Genomic DNA, 19,051 nt, shown 5'->3' on the forward strand with positions numbered 1-19,051 from the left:
ATGTGTGTGCTCCCCATACAGCAGCCATTTCGCCAGCTGCTGTAGGAGGCCACACATCTTAGTGTAATAAAGCCTCGATTGCATCCAACTCTCGTCTTTGTGTAATTGATCGTGCATCAATTATATGTGACTACAACAGCTTTAAATCCAATCAGTGGCAGGGTAAGCAAACACAATGGGGTCGTACTAAATAAAACAAGTCATGTCAGTCTCAAGCTTTGATTTCCCCCATCTGTGTATTAAACACTCACATCAAGTACACCCCAGTGCACTTTGCAACCAGTCAAATAGGTTTGAATTACACACTATTTTTAGAAAGAATTGCTAGAGCATAGCAAGATCCCACCACTAGCAAAATGATATCTCCAATGCGATAGTCTATTTTCAGTGGTATCGATGAAGGGATGAATATTGGACAGGTCACCAGAAAGTGGAGTTAGCTCCATAAGCAAGTTCAGTTTTCACTAAAATCAAAATATTCCCAAAATAAATAGTGAATTTGCAAGAAAGACACTCGGTGTCATGGTTCATTGGTGGAACTTTTGCCTCAGATCCACCAGGTTCTGGGTTCAAGTCAGTACTGAAGTTGAACTGTATTTTCGGAGGGTCAGCGCTGTCAGTGGGCCATCAATCAGTACTGAGGGGGAAACTGTAATGTCAGAGAGTCAGCATTGAGGGGAGCGCTGGACTATCAGAGGGTCAGTACTGAGAAAGTGCTGCACCATCAGAGGTACTGTCCTCGGTAAGAATTAAGGCCCTGTCAGTCCCTTCAGGTGGCCCTAAACTATCTCATGGCCTCAATTTTAAACAAGAGCAGGGAACTTTTCCCCCACCCCTCCCCCTGCCCTTGCCAACCTTTGTCCCTCAAATCAACATCACAACAACTAGTTACTTGCTCATTTCCTCATTGATGTTTGTGGGATCTTGCTGTGTGCAGAGTATCTGCTGCATTTCCTACATTACAAAAGTGACTACATTTCAAGAAATACTTCATTAGCTGCACAGCACTTTGAGATGTCTTGAAGTTGTGAAATAATACGGCAACTTCTTTCATTCAGGTGTATTGTATTGGTTACCTGATAGGGCGACAGAAGGTCCAAGTTATTTTCTAAGAGTTCAGCAACTGCGAGAAACGTGGTGTTGTCCAGGGATTGGATATGTTCACAAGTTAAACCTTTCACTAACTCCCCAAAACTATGAAAATAGGAAACAGCAGAAATGATTGAAATAGTAGCAAGAACCAACATTTACATTACACTTCAACACTCCGCAGCCAAATTATTATGAAGTGCAGTTACTATTGTGATGTAGGCCAGTGATTCTGTCATCTCCTAGACAGTAAGATCCCGCAAACAGCAACTAAAATAAATAGCCAGTCAGTGCAGTACTGAGGAGTGCTGTACTGTCAGAGGTGCCGTCTTTACATTACATTTAAAATGAGGCTCCCTCTCATGCAGAAGATCTTGCTGCCATTATTTCAGAGATCCCAATAACCTCCCCAATATTCCTTCCTTCCCAGTGAGAAAGAATTGACTTTTATCTTCTTAAACCCTGTCATTTAACACACACATTAAAGTAAACTTGACAGGGGGTAAAAGAGACAGAGAAGCAGAAGGGAGAAATGAGAGAGGGAGAGAGAGAGAGAGAGAGAGAACAAGGAACACGTTACTGATTCATACAAACCCAATTTTGCTCCCTAGACTGTGCAGAGTTATTTTTTTCTTCAATTTAGAGTACCCTGTTATTTTTTTCCAATTAAGGGACAATTTAGCGTGGCCAATCCACCTAACCATGGATTGGGTTGTGGGGGCGAAACCCACACAGACACGGGGAGAATGTGCAAACTCCACATGGTCAGTGACCCGGGGCCGGGATTCGAATCTGGGTCCTCCGCACTGTAGTCCCCGTGCTAACCACTGTGCTGCCCCCTGTGCAGAGTTATCTGTCTCAGCCAAGGGTCCCAAGAAGCTTTGGGGAGAGATCATTAGAAACATATTTTTCTTTTTGTAATAGTTTAATTACCTGATTACTTCATTAGCAGGCTTCCCATCTGACACCACCTCGTACAGAAACAAAGCCTGTAAACAATAAGGAGGTCAGTGAACAAACTGACGCTAATTCAGTAACACAACACAGAAGACAGGCCGGTGAATCAAAAGGCAAGGATTTTTTTTCTCCGTCTCATCAGTGCGTTTAATGCAGATCGAGTTGAGGAATGTGGAAAGGGCTTACTGCTCCCAATGGGGTATTTATCAAGGTGTGGTCAACCACAGCAGTGGGTTTAACCTGATCATGGGCTTGTACAGCAACCTGTCTATCCATTAGTTTGCCAAATCCGATTGAACATATTCCTGGAGGTTTCATCACCTGACATCCAACCCACCCGAGGCATTCCTGCAATTGGTCAGCCGGCAAATCTTCAAAGTGTCCCGCCTTCCAACAGGAAAGCAAACAGACTCTTCCTGACCTGATCAGATGAAGCAACCATTTCCCGCCCACTCAATCTCCAATCTTATTATGACCAACAAAAGCCTTCAAAGAAAGTGAAAAACATTTTAAAAACGCTCCCTTGCTTTCTCTTTCATGGGAAGTGGTGTCGCTGGCAAGGCCAGCATTTATTGCCCATGTCTAATTGCCCTTGAATGGAGTGGTTTCTGAATGGACATTTCAAGTGTCAGTTAAGAGTCAGCCATGTTGCCGTAAGTCTGGAGTCACACACAGGCCAGACCAGGAAGGATGGGAGATTTCCTTTCCTGAAGGGCATTTGTGAACCAGATGGGTTTTTACAACAACCAATAATAGCTTCATAGAACATAGAACAGTACAGCACAGAACAGGCCCTTCGGCCCTCGATGTTGTGCCCAGCATTGTCCGAAACCAAGATCAAGCTATCTTGTTCCTCTTGACAAGAAATTCAACCTCTTTTGTGAACCATGGTTCCCTCACACGGCCATTTCCTCCCTGCCTGACGGGGACATGCCTATCAAGGACACGCAGTATTTGTTCCTTGACAAGCTCCACTTTTCATTTGTGCCTTTCCCTGACAGTTTCTGTTCCCATCTTATGCTCCCTAATTCTTGCCTAATCTCATCATAATTACCCCGCCCCCAATTATAAACCTTGCGCTGCCGTATGGCCCTGTCCCTCTCCATTGCGTGAAAGACACCGAATTGTGGTCACTAAGGTCATCCAGGAATAAAACTTCACCTTAAACAACTTTCAAATCGCGTCCCTCTCCCACCAACTTCACAAGTGGAGGATGGATTTAAAAACAGTGGCTCTCTTTCCTTCCACCCTCTCTTTGTCTCTCTCTCTCTCTCTCTCCAGTGTACAGATTTATGAACTTTTAATTCAAAAATCACTGAGACGAGCGTTATATTCTATTGACATTATACCACCATCTCCTCCATTATGCTCACTGCATTGTCCGGAGGGATTCATTCGTGGCTATTCAGGCCAATCCTGGAGGGTGTCACCCTATTAGAACAAGATCATAAATCTTGCCTCACAGGCTAATACAGTGACGTAATCTCACACAAGCACAAATTGTTCGTTGCCAACAGGGCGGTGAAGTCAAGCCAGCAAAGCATGCCAGAGACAGGGGCAGTGACATATTTCAGGCCTAATCCTGCTTGTGTGACATAAACCGTATTGAGGTTCAGGAAGAAACTGTGACCCATCTTGTTCTGTTTGTAAATTCATCGTTCAGTGACTGCAAGGTCATCAAGAGGCTGTTTAACCCATAGGTTAGGATGGTGAACTAACCTGACTTCGCCTCAACTGTTTGTGGTCAAGCTGGGTAATGTTGTAGTTCTTTGTTTTAAGCAGGCTGGAGAGAGGCAACTCTTTTAAGAAGGACCCATTCAACAGGTCCAGCGCAGAGGAGATATCCCTGGTTTCAACAACCTGTAAATCAGAGAGGAATCAGGAGGAGAAGAAAAACCCTATAACAAGTGAGAGTAAAGCCGGGTAATTCAGTGATCAAAGATCGCACGTTACCTTAGTGACCACAGCCAATCGTTGGGCTGCTGAAAGCTTTGCTGCATGATCAGACAACGTGCCTTTCAAAGCCTGAGCCAGCTCATCGGCGCTGCTGCTGTAGAACACATCTGCACTGACCCCCAACACCAACTCACCCAGCTGGCTGATGTTAAAGTATGACAACTGCTGCAAAGTGCAGGGAATGAAACAGAAAAGGTGTGAGTGCAATCCCATTGAAAACAGGCCCTTCCGCTGGAGTTCAACTTATCCCCTTGAGAAAGAGGCCATTCAGCCCATCGTGCCTCTTTTAGAAAAAGAGGTATCCGATTCGGCCCACTCCCTTGCTCTTTCCGTGTATCCCTGCAGATTTTTCCAGTTTCAAATATTATTTCTTTTCAAATATGTATCCAATTGAAGTTTTAAAAAAAAATTTTAAAATAAATTTAGATTACCCAATTATTTTTTTTCCAATTAAGGGGCAATTTAGTGTGGCCAATCCACCTACTCTGCACATTTTTGGGTTGTGGGGGCGAAACCCACGCAGACACGGGGAGAATGTGCAAACTCCACAGGGACAGTGACCCAGAGCCGGGATCGAACCTGGGACCTCAGCGCCGTGAGGCGGTTGTGCTAACCACTAGGCCACCGTGCTGCCCGTATCCAATTGAAGTTACGATTGAATCTGCTTCTGCAACCCTTCCAGGTTTGTGCATTCTGTGTTCCAATTTCTATGTAAAACAATTCCCCCTTGCCTCCTCTCGGGCTCTTTTGCCAGTTACCTTCAATGTAAAACGTCTGGTTACCCACGTACACATTAATGGAAACAGTTTCTATACAGTTACTCTCAGTAATTTATCAAATCCAAAAGACGAGGGTTCAATCTTCAACACAAGCATTCAGTCGGTACAATATTCCCCGGTTGGGCCCCCCATTTACCTTACTGTCTCCAATAAATTTGTCGGCGAGTATGATCATCTGGCTCTTTGTCCACCCGCTCACTGTCCTGAGGACAGAGATGGCGCTCCGCACCGCTTGTGGGGACAGTGACTCCAGCTGCATGATGGGCAGCCCTGCAATAGCATCGGAGATGGAGTCCAACGTTTCATTCAGCGTTTGGTTTTTCAGGACCAGCTCTAGGAGCTGCGATTTCAGCTGAAACAAAAGAGAAACCGGAAGAATCAGGAACCCGAAGAACAGAATCAAGATTCCACCATCGGCAATGTTAAATTTGGTCTCATTGTGACAACGAAAAAGGCCAAGGGCACGGGAGGTCACCACAGTGTCCTTCGCTGGGCAGGCATTTGGGCGTTCCCTTACCTACATAGACCCGCAATCCAGCAACCCTCCATTTAAACATTTTCAAATCCATCCATGGCTTCGCCCCTCAGTAATCTCCTCCAGACCCACAGCCCTCCACGATCTCCACCCTCCTCTAACTTTGGCCCCTTTAACATCCCCAATTTAAATCAATCCACCATTGTGACTGTGCCTTCACCGCCTTACCTCTAATCTCTGAAATTCCCTCCCTAAACCTTTCTTCATCCCTCTCTTTTAAAATGCTCTTCAGAAACCTACACAGCATTTGATCTCCTGCCCCAGTATCTCCTTATATGGTTGGATGTCAAATTCTGTTCAATAGAGCGGCACAATGGCAGAGTGGTTAGCACTGCTGCCTCACAGCGCCAGGGACCTGGGATCAATTCTGGCCGTGGGTGATTGTATGTACGTTCTCCCCATGTCTGCGTGGGTTTCCTCCGGGTGCTCCAGTTTCCTCCCACAGTCCAAAGATGTACAGGTTAGGTGCATTGACCATGCTAAATTGCCCCTTAGTGTCCAAAGGTTACCTAACTAGTATGGCAGGGGGGTGGGTACCGGAGCAATAGGTCAGAAGGTGAAAGCATTGAGGGAGAACTAGGGAATAGGGCCAGTATGGCTCTGAGGAAGTGCAGACAGGGAGATATTGCTAAAAACAGCGGGTCTGGTGGCCTGAAGTGCATATGTTTTAATGCAAGAAGTATTACGGGTAAGGCAGATGAACTTAGAGCTTGGATTAGTACTTGGAACTATGATATTGTTGCCATTACAGAGACCTGGTTGAGGAAAGGACAGGATTGGCAGCTAAACGTTCCAGGATTTAGATGTTTCAGGCGGGATGAGGGGGATGTAAAAGGGGTGGCGGAGTGTGCTACTGGTTAGGGAGAATATCACAGCTGTACTACAGGAGGACACCTCAGAGGGCAGCGAGGCTATATGGGTAGAGATCTGGAATAAGAAGGGTGCGGTCACAATGTTGGGGGTTTACTACAGGCCTCCCAATAGCCAGAGGGAGATAGAGGAGCAGATAGGTAGACAGATTTTGGAAACGAGTAAAAACAACAAGGTTGTTGTGATGGGGGACTTCAACTTGCCCAATATTGACTGGGACTCACTTAGTGCCAGGGGCTTAGACGGGGCAGAGTTTGTAAGGAGCATCCAGGTGGTCTTCTTAAAACAATATGTAGACAGTCTGACTAGGGAAGGGGCTGTACTGGACCTGGTATTGGGGAATGAGCCCGGCCAGGTGGTAGAAGTTTCAGTAGGGGAGCATTTCGGGAACAGTGACCACAATTCAGTAAGTTTTAAAGTGTTGGTGGACAGGATAAGAGTGGTCCTAAGGTGAATGTGCTAAATTGGGGGAAGGCTAATTATAACAATATTAGGCAAGAACTGAAGAACCTAGATTGGAGGCGGATGTTTGAGGGTAAATCAACATCTGACATGTGGGAGGCTTTCAAATGTCAGTTGAAAGGAATTCAGGACCGGCATGTTCCTGTGCAGAAGAAGTATAAATATAGAAAATTTCAGGAACCTTAGATAACGAGAAATAGGCCTCGTCAAAAAGGAAAAGGAGGCATTTGTCAGGGCTTGAAGGCTGGGAACAGAAGAAGCCTGTTTGGAATAGAAGGAAAGTAGGAAGGAACTTAAGCAAGGAGTCAGGAGGGCTGGAAGGGGTCACGAAAAGTAATTGGCAAATAGGGTTAAGGAAAATCCTAAGGCTTTTTACACATACATAAAAAGCAAGAGGGTAGCCAGGGAAAGGGTTGGCCTACTGAAGGATAGGCAAGGGAATCTATGTGTGGAGCCAGAGGAAATGGGTGAGGTACTAAATGCATACTTTGGATCAGTATTCACCAAAGAGAAGGAATTGGTGGATGATGAGTTTGGAGAAGGGGGTATAGGTAGCCTGGGTCACATTGAGATCCAAAAAGACGAGGTGTTGGGCGTCTTGAAAAAATATTACGGTAGATAAGTCCCCAGGGCCTGATGGGATCGATCCCAGAATATTGAAGGAGGCTAGAGAGGAAATTGCTGAGGCCTTGACAGAAATCTTTGGATCCTCATTGTCTTCAGGTGATGTCCTGGCGGACTGGAGAATAACCAATGTTGTTCCTTTGTTTAAGAAGGGTAGCAAGGATAATCCAGGGAACTACAGGCCGGTGAGCCTTACGTCAGTGGTAGGGAAATTACTGAAGAGAATTCTTTAAGACAGGATCTACTCCCATTTGGAAGCAAATGGACGTATTAGTGAGGGGCATAGACAGAGTGAGAGTATCAGTTATGGGCTGATGTCTTGAACCCATCACCTCCTGACTCAGAGGTGACTGAGCCATGGCTGGCACACAAAAGGGGAAAGAGTCGTCCATGAACCCCAACTCTGTCCGGATCTGTGAGCTGAGAATCTCCAGTTGCCCACTGGACATGCCAATGTTTAGGGAACATGCCAAGCCCCAATGAGGGTAGAGGCTGGAAGTGAACCAGTTTGCCTTAAAATGTCTTCTGCTTGTGGCAGAAAGTGTTTGACATGGGATCTGGAACTCCCACTAACATTACTGTATAACCCTTGCAAACTCCTGGATGTCATAATATCCACTCATGTATATAATGAGGTGCAGACAGGCAGTGATTGACACACAGGATGACCAGTAAGCACACAGCACAGTGCAGCCAATCACCAGACAGGACACTACCACTATAAGCCAGAGGGCACTAGGTTTCCCGCTCTCTCTGGACCCAGCCACTGAGGCAGTCAGAGTCCACGAGCTAGCCAGTGCAAACACCATGCAGTAGCTAGTAAGTCTGGCCAGGCTACTACAAGATCTCCAGTCAGTTCAGTACAGTGTTGACCCACAGCTGAATATGTATATTAGTTCTATCGTTGAATAAAACCGTATTGGATCTTCTCCAGTGTTAGAGGTCTGTTTCTAGCTTCACTGCATCAAGTGCAGTCCACATCGAACCAACCTGCCTAACACATCACTGGAGTCAGTGAAAAGCTATCCTGGGTACAGAGAGACCTGTCGACAAGAGAGGTTAAGAGATTACATCAAAGTGCAGCACAGCAACAGGCCATTCAGTCCAATTGGTTCATGATGGCACTTATGCTCCACACCAGCCTCCTCCCACTCCACTCTTGACTACTCTTCCCTTTACCTCATGTGTTTACCTAGCTTCCCCTTAAATGCATCTATACTATTCAGTTCAACCATTCCTTGTGGTAGTGAGTTCCACATTCGCACCTTATTGGATTTCTTAGTTACAACCTTATATTTATAGCCCTTGGTTTTGATCTCCGATACGAATGGAAACAAACATCCTTTCTATGTCTAGGCGGGAATACGTGCTCCCGAGGGATGTCCTACCTTCCTCACTGCAACTTGGAACCCCTTGAGACGGCTGCACTTAATCATCTGGTGGAGTAAACTGCGAGCTTCTCCAGCGTCCAGCTCCTGGACATTGTCGAAGAAACAAACCAGAAGACCCAGCCTGGGAAAAGATTTTAAAAAGAAAATGAGTGAGGTTGTGCAAACGATATGAGGTCAAGTTCCTGACGGCTGAGATGTGCTTTAATAGAGAGGAGGAGAGAGTGGGATGAGCTTGGCAATGCGCGTGTGTTTAAGAGAGATAAACCTGATGGTATCAGAATGGCTGGTGTGAGTGACGGGTTGTGGGGAGTACAGGGTGGGGAAGCTGCCATTTACCTGTACACTGTGGAGGTGTTGGCCATGTCAAATCCACTGGCATCAATCCTTTCCTGGAAAGCTTTGGCAGTAACCGGCGTGATGTCATACACAGAGTCTAGCTGCTTTGTTGCATTGTCGTAATTAATGAACAGTCGAATCTAGGTTTAAAAAAAAAAATCACACGCACATCCACCCACTAAATTAGAATGGACATTTTACAGGTACCCACCCTGCCCTTAAAGGGGCGACACGCAACCCCCCCCCCCCCCCCCCCCCCCCCCCCCCCCCCCACATTCTCTGTAGCTTCCTGCAGCCCTATAACCCTTTAGGATTACTGGGCATTCTCCAATGGTGGCCAACAGTCCAACCATCTTTATTCCTCGGTGAGAATATCTTTCCTGAACTGGGGTGTTAGTGAGAATCAATGAGGCTCCTTTCCAAGTCTTCAAGCACTGAATCAGTAAAGAACCATCTTCGAAGGAGTAGAAACCCTTGCAAACAGGATCGCTGGAGCAATGGCATGGGTGGTCGCCATCCATTTTGACTCAAGAAGTTATTTAATGGCTACGGATAAATTTAATGGGCACAAGAGGGCAAGGGACAAGAAAAGGCCTTTCAGCCCCTCAAACCTGCTGGCCTGACTGATTTTGATCAATTTGGAAGAGAGAATCGGGTCTTACAGCCTTTCACTTTGATCCCCTTTAGCTCACCTCATTGAGACTAATCTTCTGGATCTCCTCTAGAGGGAGGTGGACAATGTACCTCCCCAAAAACCACAGGTTCTCTGCTGTGATCCACGAATCGGTTCCACTCGCCCCTGTTTTGGGGAAAATGAACAAAGGTTCTTAGTTGTGATAAGTCCACTCTTCTCATAAAAGGGCCAGTCCCATCCCGTTCAGGTCAACCTACCAGGTGGTTTGTTGGATTGCTGCAGGCTCTGCCTCATCCATTCGTATATTGCCCTTTGTGTACGAGCGGGCATTTTGTCGTAGAGCTCCTTAAGAACAATTGTTCTGGAAGAACCAAAGTAATTGTTCTTTTTAAAATTAGACAGAACAGGGATACCAGATACATCACAGGAGCCAAAATTTATCACGGTGAAAATTGGAAAGGGGGTTCGTGGACATTGTATCCATTAACAGCAATGCCGACTGATATAGCCTAGTTTTGTTGGAGAGTCGAGTCCTCGTTCTAGGCCAGTAAAGAGTTCAGACATTCTGGCCACATTTGTTACTTCAGGACCTGGTTTAGTAGTAAATGAACAGAGAGATACACCCTCAGAACTGCACTATCTACCACCTGGATTACTGTTCAAGTCTCTGGAATGGGGCTGGAACCTTTCTGACTCAGGCAAGAGTTTTTTTTATTTGTTTGTGGGATGTGGGCGTTGCTGGCTGGTCCAGCATTCATTGCCCATCCCTGAGGGCATTTAAGAGTCAACCACTTTGCTGTGGGTCTGGAGTCACATGTAGGCCAGACCAGGTAAGGATGGCAGATTCCCTTCCCTGAAGGACATTAGTGAACCAGATAGGGTTTTTAAAAAAATGATAATTGACAATGGTTCCATGATCATTAGATCTTTAATCACAGATTTTTTATTGAATTTGAATTCCACCATGTGCCCTGGTGGGATTCGAACCCAGGTCCCCAGAGCATTACCCTGGGTCCCTGGATTCCTGTCCAGCGACAATACCAATACGCCACTGCCTGTAGTGTATAACAATGGAAAGAAGAAAGTCTGGCATTTTTATAGCACCCCTTCACAACATCAAAATTTCCCAAAGCGCGTAACAGCTTATTAAATGTCTTTTTGAAGTGTAGTAACTGATCAGGTGTAGGAAATATGGCAGCCAATTTGCACACAGCAAGCTCCCACCAACGGCAGTGTACCGACAACCAGGTGATCTGTTTTTATGGTATTGGTTGAGGGGTAGTATTGGCCAGGGAATGACGAATGCACTGCTCAGAGGGCTGAATGGTTAAATGACCCGTGCCAATCCGGAGAAGTCCAATGCTTTGGTCTGTGTTCAGAATAACTGCGGTCATTTGGGCGGGTTCTGGACGGAAACATTAGCCAGTGTTTTCGAACTTCCTCAACCAGATTAGTGAGTGTTGCTAGAAAGGACAGGGTGGGGAAACTGAGGCACCCTGCATCGGCGTCACTGTCAAGGCAGACAGGAAATTGGCAGCCCAGCACAAAGCAATGAGAAAATAAAAATCTATAAAACATACCCACCCTCCCTCAAGGAATACGGTAATAGGTTAGAAAACACAGTACAAAGGATCAGTTAAATCTTACATATTTTTAAAAGTCTCTTCTGGAAGATCTTTTGGCATGTCCACAATCATCTCTGGTTGCAGGTAAATGGCTGTAGACCGTCTCAGTGCCGTGATCAGCAGCTCCAAACACTGAGAGGAGCTGATCAATGGTAAACACTTCTGCCAGCTGGTCTCAAAGAGAGAACGGTTCCCTCCAGGTATCTGCATTATCTGGTTTTTAATAAACCCAAAGTCGATGGTAGTGAATGCAATCTGGGCAAATTAAACGGGGAGAGAGATATGGATACAATACAATAGAATCTTAATACAATACAATCAGCATGTCACAGAGCAGCACAAAAGCTCACATTTCTGAACAAAGTCATACCTGGATTCCAAGGGTTACTCTACAAGGTGCGATTGAACCCACTTGGGTTGTATTCCCTGGCATTTAGAAGGCCGAGAGATGACTTGATCAACATTTTCAAGATGTTAAGGAGGAGTAAATTGAGAGAAACTATTTACAAGTCTAGGGTAATTCGAAGAATGATTGGCAGACGTATCAGGAGTGAAATCAGGAAGCACTTCTACCCACGTAAGGGTGGAACTTAATGCCTCCCCATGAGGATCCTTGGAAGGCTTGTAGGCAGCCTTCCCATCTTGATGCCCATTGAAGCCCTTACGTGGGAAATTAAGGGATTTCTGCCACCAGGATCCTTGATCTCCGGGAAGGTCCACTGCCGGCCATGTAAATGCCTGATTGGCAAAGTGAGCCTTTCCCAAAGGAGGTAACCAGGGGAGGAGACTAGGGAACAACAAATGCGCTTCTCTGATGACTCAGTGGGTAAATTCACTTTGTGGCGCTTGCACTAAATTCCACCCCAAGGATGGCAGAAGTTTGGAATTTTCTTCTGCAAGTGGCAATTGATGCTGGATTAATTGTGAATTTTAAAAGTGGGATTGATAGATTTTGTTAGCCAACGGTATTAAGGGATATAGGGAAAAGTTGGGAATATGGAATTAGACTCTGGAATCGTCTTGACCGCATCGAATGGTGACTCTCTCTGAATGGTAGGATAGGCTTGGGAGACCAAGTGGCCTCCTCCTGTTTCTGGTCCCAAAATAGTGGCCCTTCAGCCTATTTGATCCTGTGTGTCCAGAAGACCAACCCTTTTTCTCCCAGAGGAGGAGGTGATTCAATCCCTCAAATCTATTCCACCATTCAGTTACATCATGGCTTCTCTGCATCTCAATCACTAATCTGCCTTTGTTCCATATATCAAACAGGAAGATGGGCAGCACGGTGGCGCAGTGGGTTAGCCCTGCTGCCTCACGGCGCTGAGGTCCCAGGTTCGATCCTGGCTCTGGGTCACTGTCCGTGTGGAGTTTGCACATTCTCCCCGTGTTTGCGTGGGTTTTGCCCCACAACCCAAAGATGTGCAGGTTAGGTGGATTGGCCACACTAAATTGCCCCTTAATTGGAAAAAATTAATTGGGTACTCTAAATTTATTTTAAAAAACAGGAACGTATCGATCGGAGTTTTGAACTGACCCCCAGCCTTTTAAGGGAGACAATACCAGATTAACACAACTCAGATTGCTTCCCGATTTCACTTGCAAATTGCCTAGTAATAATGTTAAGATTATTCCCCCTTGTTCTGGCTTCCCCATCAAACAAATCTACTTATTTGAATTTCTATCACACTTTAAATACCTTGCTCAAGGGGCAGCACGGTGGCCTAGTGGTTAGCACAACCGCCTCACGGCGCTGAGGTCCCAGGTTCGATCCCGGCTCTGGGTCACTGTCCGTGTGGAGTTTGCACATTCTCCCCGTGTCTGTGTGGGTTTCGCCCCCACAACCCAAAAACGTGCAAGCTAGGTGGATTGGCCACGCTAAATTGCCCCTTAATTGGAAAAATGATTGGGTACTCTAAATTTATAAAATAAAAAATAAAAATAAAAAAAATAGCTTGCTCAGATCACTCCCCTAAACTCATGCCAATACAAACTTAGTTTATACACCCTCATTTTAATTGAACTCTTGAACCCGCATGTTGGTGACTGACTTTTAAACAAGAGCAGTGAGGGCACACGGTGGCGCAGTGGTTAGCATTGCTGCCTCACGGCACCGAGGTCCCAGGTTCGATCCCGGCTCTGGGTCATTGTCCGTGTGGAGTTTGCACACTCTCCCCGTGTTTGCGTGGGTTTCGCCCCCACAACCCAAAGATGCGCAGGCTATGCTAAATTGCCCCTTAATTGGAAAAAATGAATTGGGTACTCTAAATTTCTAAAGAAAAACAAGAGCAGTGAGAAATATGTTTGCTGAAAGGTACTACAGATGCAAGTTAACTGAAAAATATCAGCAACACTTAAAATAAAATGACTTTATACAGTGACAGGCCAATGAAAAAACACTTGTCAGAGTGGGGTTAGGGAGTCCCTTAATGGTCACTGTCCACTGGTCAGCGGGGTAAAAGATAATCAAGCTCAGCAAGGATTAATGCTGGGCCTGTGCTGGGTTAACTGATCTCAGCCAACTCAATTACAGAGGTACTTCAAGTGGCCTTTGCATTGCTAAGTCAGGGAAATACATCAGGCACAGTTCCTGCTCCTACTGGACAGTGTATCGGTGGCTTGGATGGTGGGAGGGGGTTTGGTGGGCAAGAGTTGGAGGTTTAGGGATAAATTTCCAGAGATTAAGGCCGAGGGCAGCTGACGGTACGGCCATCAATGGTCGAGCAATTAAAGCTGGGGATGCTCAAGAGGCCCGAATTGGAGGAGCCCGAGATTGCAGAGGGCTGTGGGGATGGGGGAAATTAGAGAGATAAACACGGTATTACGTCAGGAGGAGAGGTCGCATAACTCAAAGTGCAGCATGATCTGATAAAAGTGTTTAAAGCATTAAAGGTATTTGATAAGGTAGAGGAGACCATGGAGAGATTTGCACTCGAGAACAAACAGCTGCAGATAACACAAACATACTGCTCCAACCTCTATGATCTTGCCACTGTAGAAATATTTGAGACTGATTAAGAAGGTTGAGGTGTCCATCTGTTGTAGGTCAGTGGCCAGTAGTCTTGGCTGAAGGATGATTTTTCTGACATAATTAGAGAATGAATTCTGCAAAGAAAAAAAAGTCAGAAAGGAACATCCCAGAGAGCTCATTACCAAAATCTAACAAGCCGCTACATCATGGCTCCAAACTCTTTGGCGTACAATTATAGGGACAGTGGCAGCATAGCTATAAAGTTGGCTGAGTGTCAGGAAATAGAGAGTAGTAGTGAATGATGGAAGGGAGAAATATACTCCCCAGATGTGAATGCTAGGATCAGTACTTTGCTTGGTCTATATTAATGACTGAGACGTGGGTGTATGTACAATGCACAATTTCAAAATCTGAAGATAACACAAAATGTGAAAGTATTATGAACTGAAAGAAGGAGGGCAATGAAGTTCAGGAAGAGACAGGCAGACCGGTGAAATGGGTGGGCATGTAGCAGATTAGATTTAATGAAGGGAACCAAAAAGCATCTTGGTACCTAGGAGAGGCAATTTAGAATAAAGGGTAGAATTCTAAATGGGATGCAGGAACTGAAGGGCCCGAGTGTATATCTGCATAAATGTTTTTAAAATATAAATTTAGAATGTCCAATTAATTTTTTCCAATTAAGGGGCAATTTGGCGTGGCCAATCCACCTACCCTGCACATCTTTGGGTTGTGGGGACAAAACCCACGCACACACGGGGATAATGTGCAAACTCCACACGGACAGTGACCCAGAGCCGGGATTGGACCTGGGACCTCGGCACCAAGAGACAGCAGTGCTAACCACTGCGGCACCATGCTGCCTATGTGTGCATAAATTGTTGAAGATGGCAGTGGTGGTTGAGGACGTGGTTAATAAAGCGTACTGGATCCTGGACTTTACAAATTAAGGCATAGAGTGCAGAACCCAAGATGTTATAACAAGCCTTTATAAAACATCGGTTTGGCCTCAACTGGAGTATTGCGTTCAATTCTGGGCACCACATCTTCATAGAGTCCCTACAGTGCAGAAGGAGGCCATTTAGTCCATCAATTCTGTACCGACCCTCCGAAAGAGCAACCCACCCAGGCCCATTCCCCTGCCCTATCCCTGTTACCCCACTTAACCTTTGGATACTAAGGGGCAATTTAGCATGGCCCGTCCACCTAACTTGCACAGCTTTGGACTGTGGGAGGAAACTGGAGCACCCGGAGGAAACTCACGCAGACATGTGGAGAACATGCAAACACCTACAGTCACCCAAAGTCAGAATTGAACCCGGGTCCTTGGCACTGTGAGGCAGGAGTGCGAACCACTGTACCACCATGCCACCCATTTTAGGACAGATTGAAGGCATTGAGAGAGACAGAAAGAGAGAGAGAGAGGGAGAATGCAGTAAAGATTCACAAGAATGTTCCTAGGGATGAGGGAACTCAAATGTATGGGAGACTGGAGAAGCTGGGGATGTTCTCCTTAGAGTAGAGACGGTTGAGAGGGGATTTTACAGAAATCTTCAAAATCTTGAGGCTCTGGATACTCGCTCACCATTTCCCTGCCCTCGTGGGCAGGGAAGGCCCCGCCCTCCCCCATCCACAGCCTTGGGCCCACCCACTAATCCAGACCCTGCCGTCACAGCCAGAACCCATCTCCATGACATCAACCCCAATCCCATTGTTTCTGCACAAGCTCCCACAGGCAGGTCTGGCCCTGGCTCCTTGATCAGACTCCTCCAGCTCCACCTCCACCCTCAAGGCTAGGCCCATCCTCAAGACCCACACTCCCATGCACATTTGGGAGCAAGTCCCATGGGATCACCACCACCAAAAAGAAATTCCCGGCTCATACTCTTGTGTCACCGCCACATGCCCTCCCCCAACTTTGTTCTAATCGCTAGCCTTGAAACACATGGAAATGACAGCAATCAAGAACCCCATCCCAATATTGCATTATCAGAGACCCCTCCAACCCAGGCTTTGCCTTATTCCAGATCCTTCCATCAGGCAGAAGGTACAGAAGTCTGAAGACCCGCCCATCCAGACAAAGGAACAGCTTCTTCCCCACAGCTGCTAGACACCTCAACGACTCTCCCTCAGACTGATCTGTTCCCTGTAAGAACACTATTCACAATGTCCTCTGCTGCTCTTTCTCATGTATTTGCTTTGTTTGGTCCCTTGTTCTGCTCTGTAACCAATCACTGTTTGTCGATGTACCATTTGTCAATGTACACTTGATTTTTTTTTGTCTACTATGTACGTACTATGTATGTTCCCTTGGCTGCAGAAAAATACTTTTCACTGTACTTCAGTACACGTGACAATAAATCCAGTCAAATCAAATCAAATCTGTAAGGTTCCAGGGATAAGATAGGGAAGTGGGATTGGGAAGAATTCTCTTTCTTTTTTTTTTTAAATAATTTTTATTGGAATTTTTTACAGAAAATATAAAACATAACGACAAACAATGAAATGCAACAAAATAACCCATAATAACCGTACCACCCCCAGACCGTATCGACGCACGTATCCCATCCCCCACCCCCGGAAGAATTCTCTTTCAGTGAGCCAGTACAGACTCGATGAACCAAATGGCCTCCTTCTGCACTGAAAGGGTTCTGTGATATTTAGGAATAGTAGGAACAGGAGGAGGTCATTCGGTCCCTTCAGTCTGTTCTGCTGTTCAATGAGATCATAGCTGATCCATATCTTAACTGCGTTATGGTTACATAAACCTCAATATCTTTACCCAACAAAAAACTCTCAATCTTAGTAAATTTTCAACAGCTTTTGGAGGGCGAGTGTTCCAGATTTCCACTACAGTTTGTGGCAAATAATTTTTGCTGGCATCACCGCTAAATGTCCTAGCTCTAACTGTAAGGTTACGCCCCCTCGTTCTGGATCCACACCCCCGCGTATCTGCATGTGCCCACTCCTGCTGCTCTAAACCTGAACCCAATTTTTTTTTCCCCTTTCTTTTCCTCTTTACCCCTCCCTCCTGTTTTAGATGCCTCCTTTCAATTCTCCCTTCTTGGTACTGTGTCCTTCAAATACCGTAGAGACCCACCCTTCAGCTCCACCATTGGTAGTTGTGCTGTTGCCTGGTTCCCAAGCTCTGGAATTCCCTCCTTAAACCTCTCCACCTCTACTTTAAACAATTTCTTCAAATCTACTTTGACCACGCTTTCAGTCTTCTGCCCGAAGAGCTCCTCATGTGGCTTGGTGTCAAATTTGACTTGACAGCGCTTCACATGGGCGTGGGACATTTTAAAACCATTTTTAAAACTCTTTATAAACACAAGTTGCTGTTGTTGTTCACAAAGATACAAATGCACTGATACACATAAATACATTTGAGTTGTAATCATTCAAGAAAAGTATAGGTCAAACCTGAAGCGAATGCAAACTAGACCCCTTTGAATGAAGATATCGCAGTATGTCTGCATAATATTCAGTAACAGAGTTATCCCTAGAACCCAGAAAACACATCATTAAGCTTGCGGTTTGAAAGAAACATTTCACATTATTATTTCTCTCGAGTTGAACCTCTGGGAATCCTCCCCCTCCTATCCGAGTGGAATGGAAATGTCTAGCAGAGATTTTCCAATCTGCTGTCTATTTTTTAAATGTGTCGTATAATCTAATTTTATTTATTTTTTTAAACCTTTATTAGTGTCACAAGTAGGCTTACATTAATATTCCAATGAAGTTACTGTGAAAATCCACTAGTCGATTCGACGCCTGCTGGGGTACACAGGGAGAATTCAGAATGTTCAATTTACCTAACAGCACGTCTTTTGGGACTTGTGGGAGGAAACTGGAGCACCCGGAGGAAACCCATGCAGACACTGGGAGAACATGCAGACTCCACACAGAGCGTGATTCAAGCCGGGAATCGAACTCCGGTCCCTGGTGCTGTGAAGCAACAGTGCTAACCATTGTGCCACCGTGCCGCCCATACTATCTATTATTGTGTTGCCACATAAATTATCAAGAGGGGACCCCAATTGTGGATAACCCGGTGTCAATCCTCTAATCAATCATACACTGCCAGATGCAGGCTAAACCGTTTCTGCTTTACCCCAGCAGTGCACTTTAATCTACCCTCAGGAGTTCAGTCCACCATATTGCACTCGCAATACATTAACCCATTTCCCATACTAATAGGACTTGTGGCTGACAGCCATGGTTTGGCCTGGAGCACTCTCTCCTCCACATCATAAGGCTGTGTGTTCAAGTTCCACCCCAGTTACTTCAATCTGAAATCCAGACTGACCCAGTGCAGCACTGAGGGGAAATGGATGCAAGAAAAACCCTTCTGTCACTATTTTAAAGAGGAGCAGGGAAGTTCTCCCTAGTGTCCTGGTCAATATTTATTCCTAAACCAACATCACAAAAACAGATGATGATTTGGCTATTATCTCATTCCTGTATATGGGAGCTTGCTACAGAGACTGAACTTTCAGAAAGTACCTTTATTGACTACAAAATGCTTTGGGACATTCTGAGGGTGGAAAAAGTACTATATTAAGAAAGTGAGTTCATTATTTCAGTCGTCTTAAGATCTCACCTGAAGTATTCAAGTGCTTCAATAGTTCCTGACAAAATGAAGGGGAAGAATTTAAATGTAATAAAACTAAATCTGGTAGAGTACATTTCAAGCAGTTTGATCCCCAAAAAAATGGGAGAATCTTACCTTCTATGTATTTCCCGTCCAACAACTTATCCTAAAAGTAAGAGACAAAACTGTTAAACCCATAGCATCAGCAGCCGGAAACAAAGGAAAATTGAA

General features: G+C 45.4%; 1 protein-coding gene across 1 annotated transcript in view; it reads right to left on the reverse strand.

Moving 5' to 3' along the window:
- LOC119978942 (otoancorin-like) overlaps positions 1-19,023 on the reverse strand; it is a 59,739-nt gene extending 40,716 nt beyond the window's left edge. The window contains exons 1-15 of the mRNA XM_038820889.1: positions 19,015-19,023; positions 18,956-18,980; positions 18,830-18,857; positions 17,650-17,728; positions 14,232-14,360; positions 11,281-11,513; positions 9,891-9,994; positions 9,692-9,798; positions 9,000-9,139; positions 8,661-8,784; positions 4,918-5,133; positions 4,000-4,167; positions 3,766-3,906; positions 2,023-2,078; positions 1,077-1,194 (exon numbers count right to left, since the gene is read on the reverse strand). Of these exons, the coding sequence (XP_038676817.1) occupies positions 1,077-1,194; positions 2,023-2,078; positions 3,766-3,906; positions 4,000-4,167; positions 4,918-5,133; positions 8,661-8,784; positions 9,000-9,139; positions 9,692-9,798; positions 9,891-9,994; positions 11,281-11,513; positions 14,232-14,360; positions 17,650-17,728; positions 18,830-18,857; positions 18,956-18,980; positions 19,015-19,023 (1,677 nt within the window). The remainder of the gene's footprint in view (positions 1-1,076; positions 1,195-2,022; positions 2,079-3,765; positions 3,907-3,999; positions 4,168-4,917; positions 5,134-8,660; positions 8,785-8,999; positions 9,140-9,691; positions 9,799-9,890; positions 9,995-11,280; positions 11,514-14,231; positions 14,361-17,649; positions 17,729-18,829; positions 18,858-18,955; positions 18,981-19,014) is intronic.
- Positions 19,024-19,051: the final 28 nt, after the last annotated feature.

Source organism: Scyliorhinus canicula, chromosome 15, assembly GCF_902713615.1.
Source record: "Scyliorhinus canicula chromosome 15, sScyCan1.1, whole genome shotgun sequence".
Taxonomy (NCBI): Eukaryota; Metazoa; Chordata; class Chondrichthyes; order Carcharhiniformes; family Scyliorhinidae; genus Scyliorhinus; species Scyliorhinus canicula.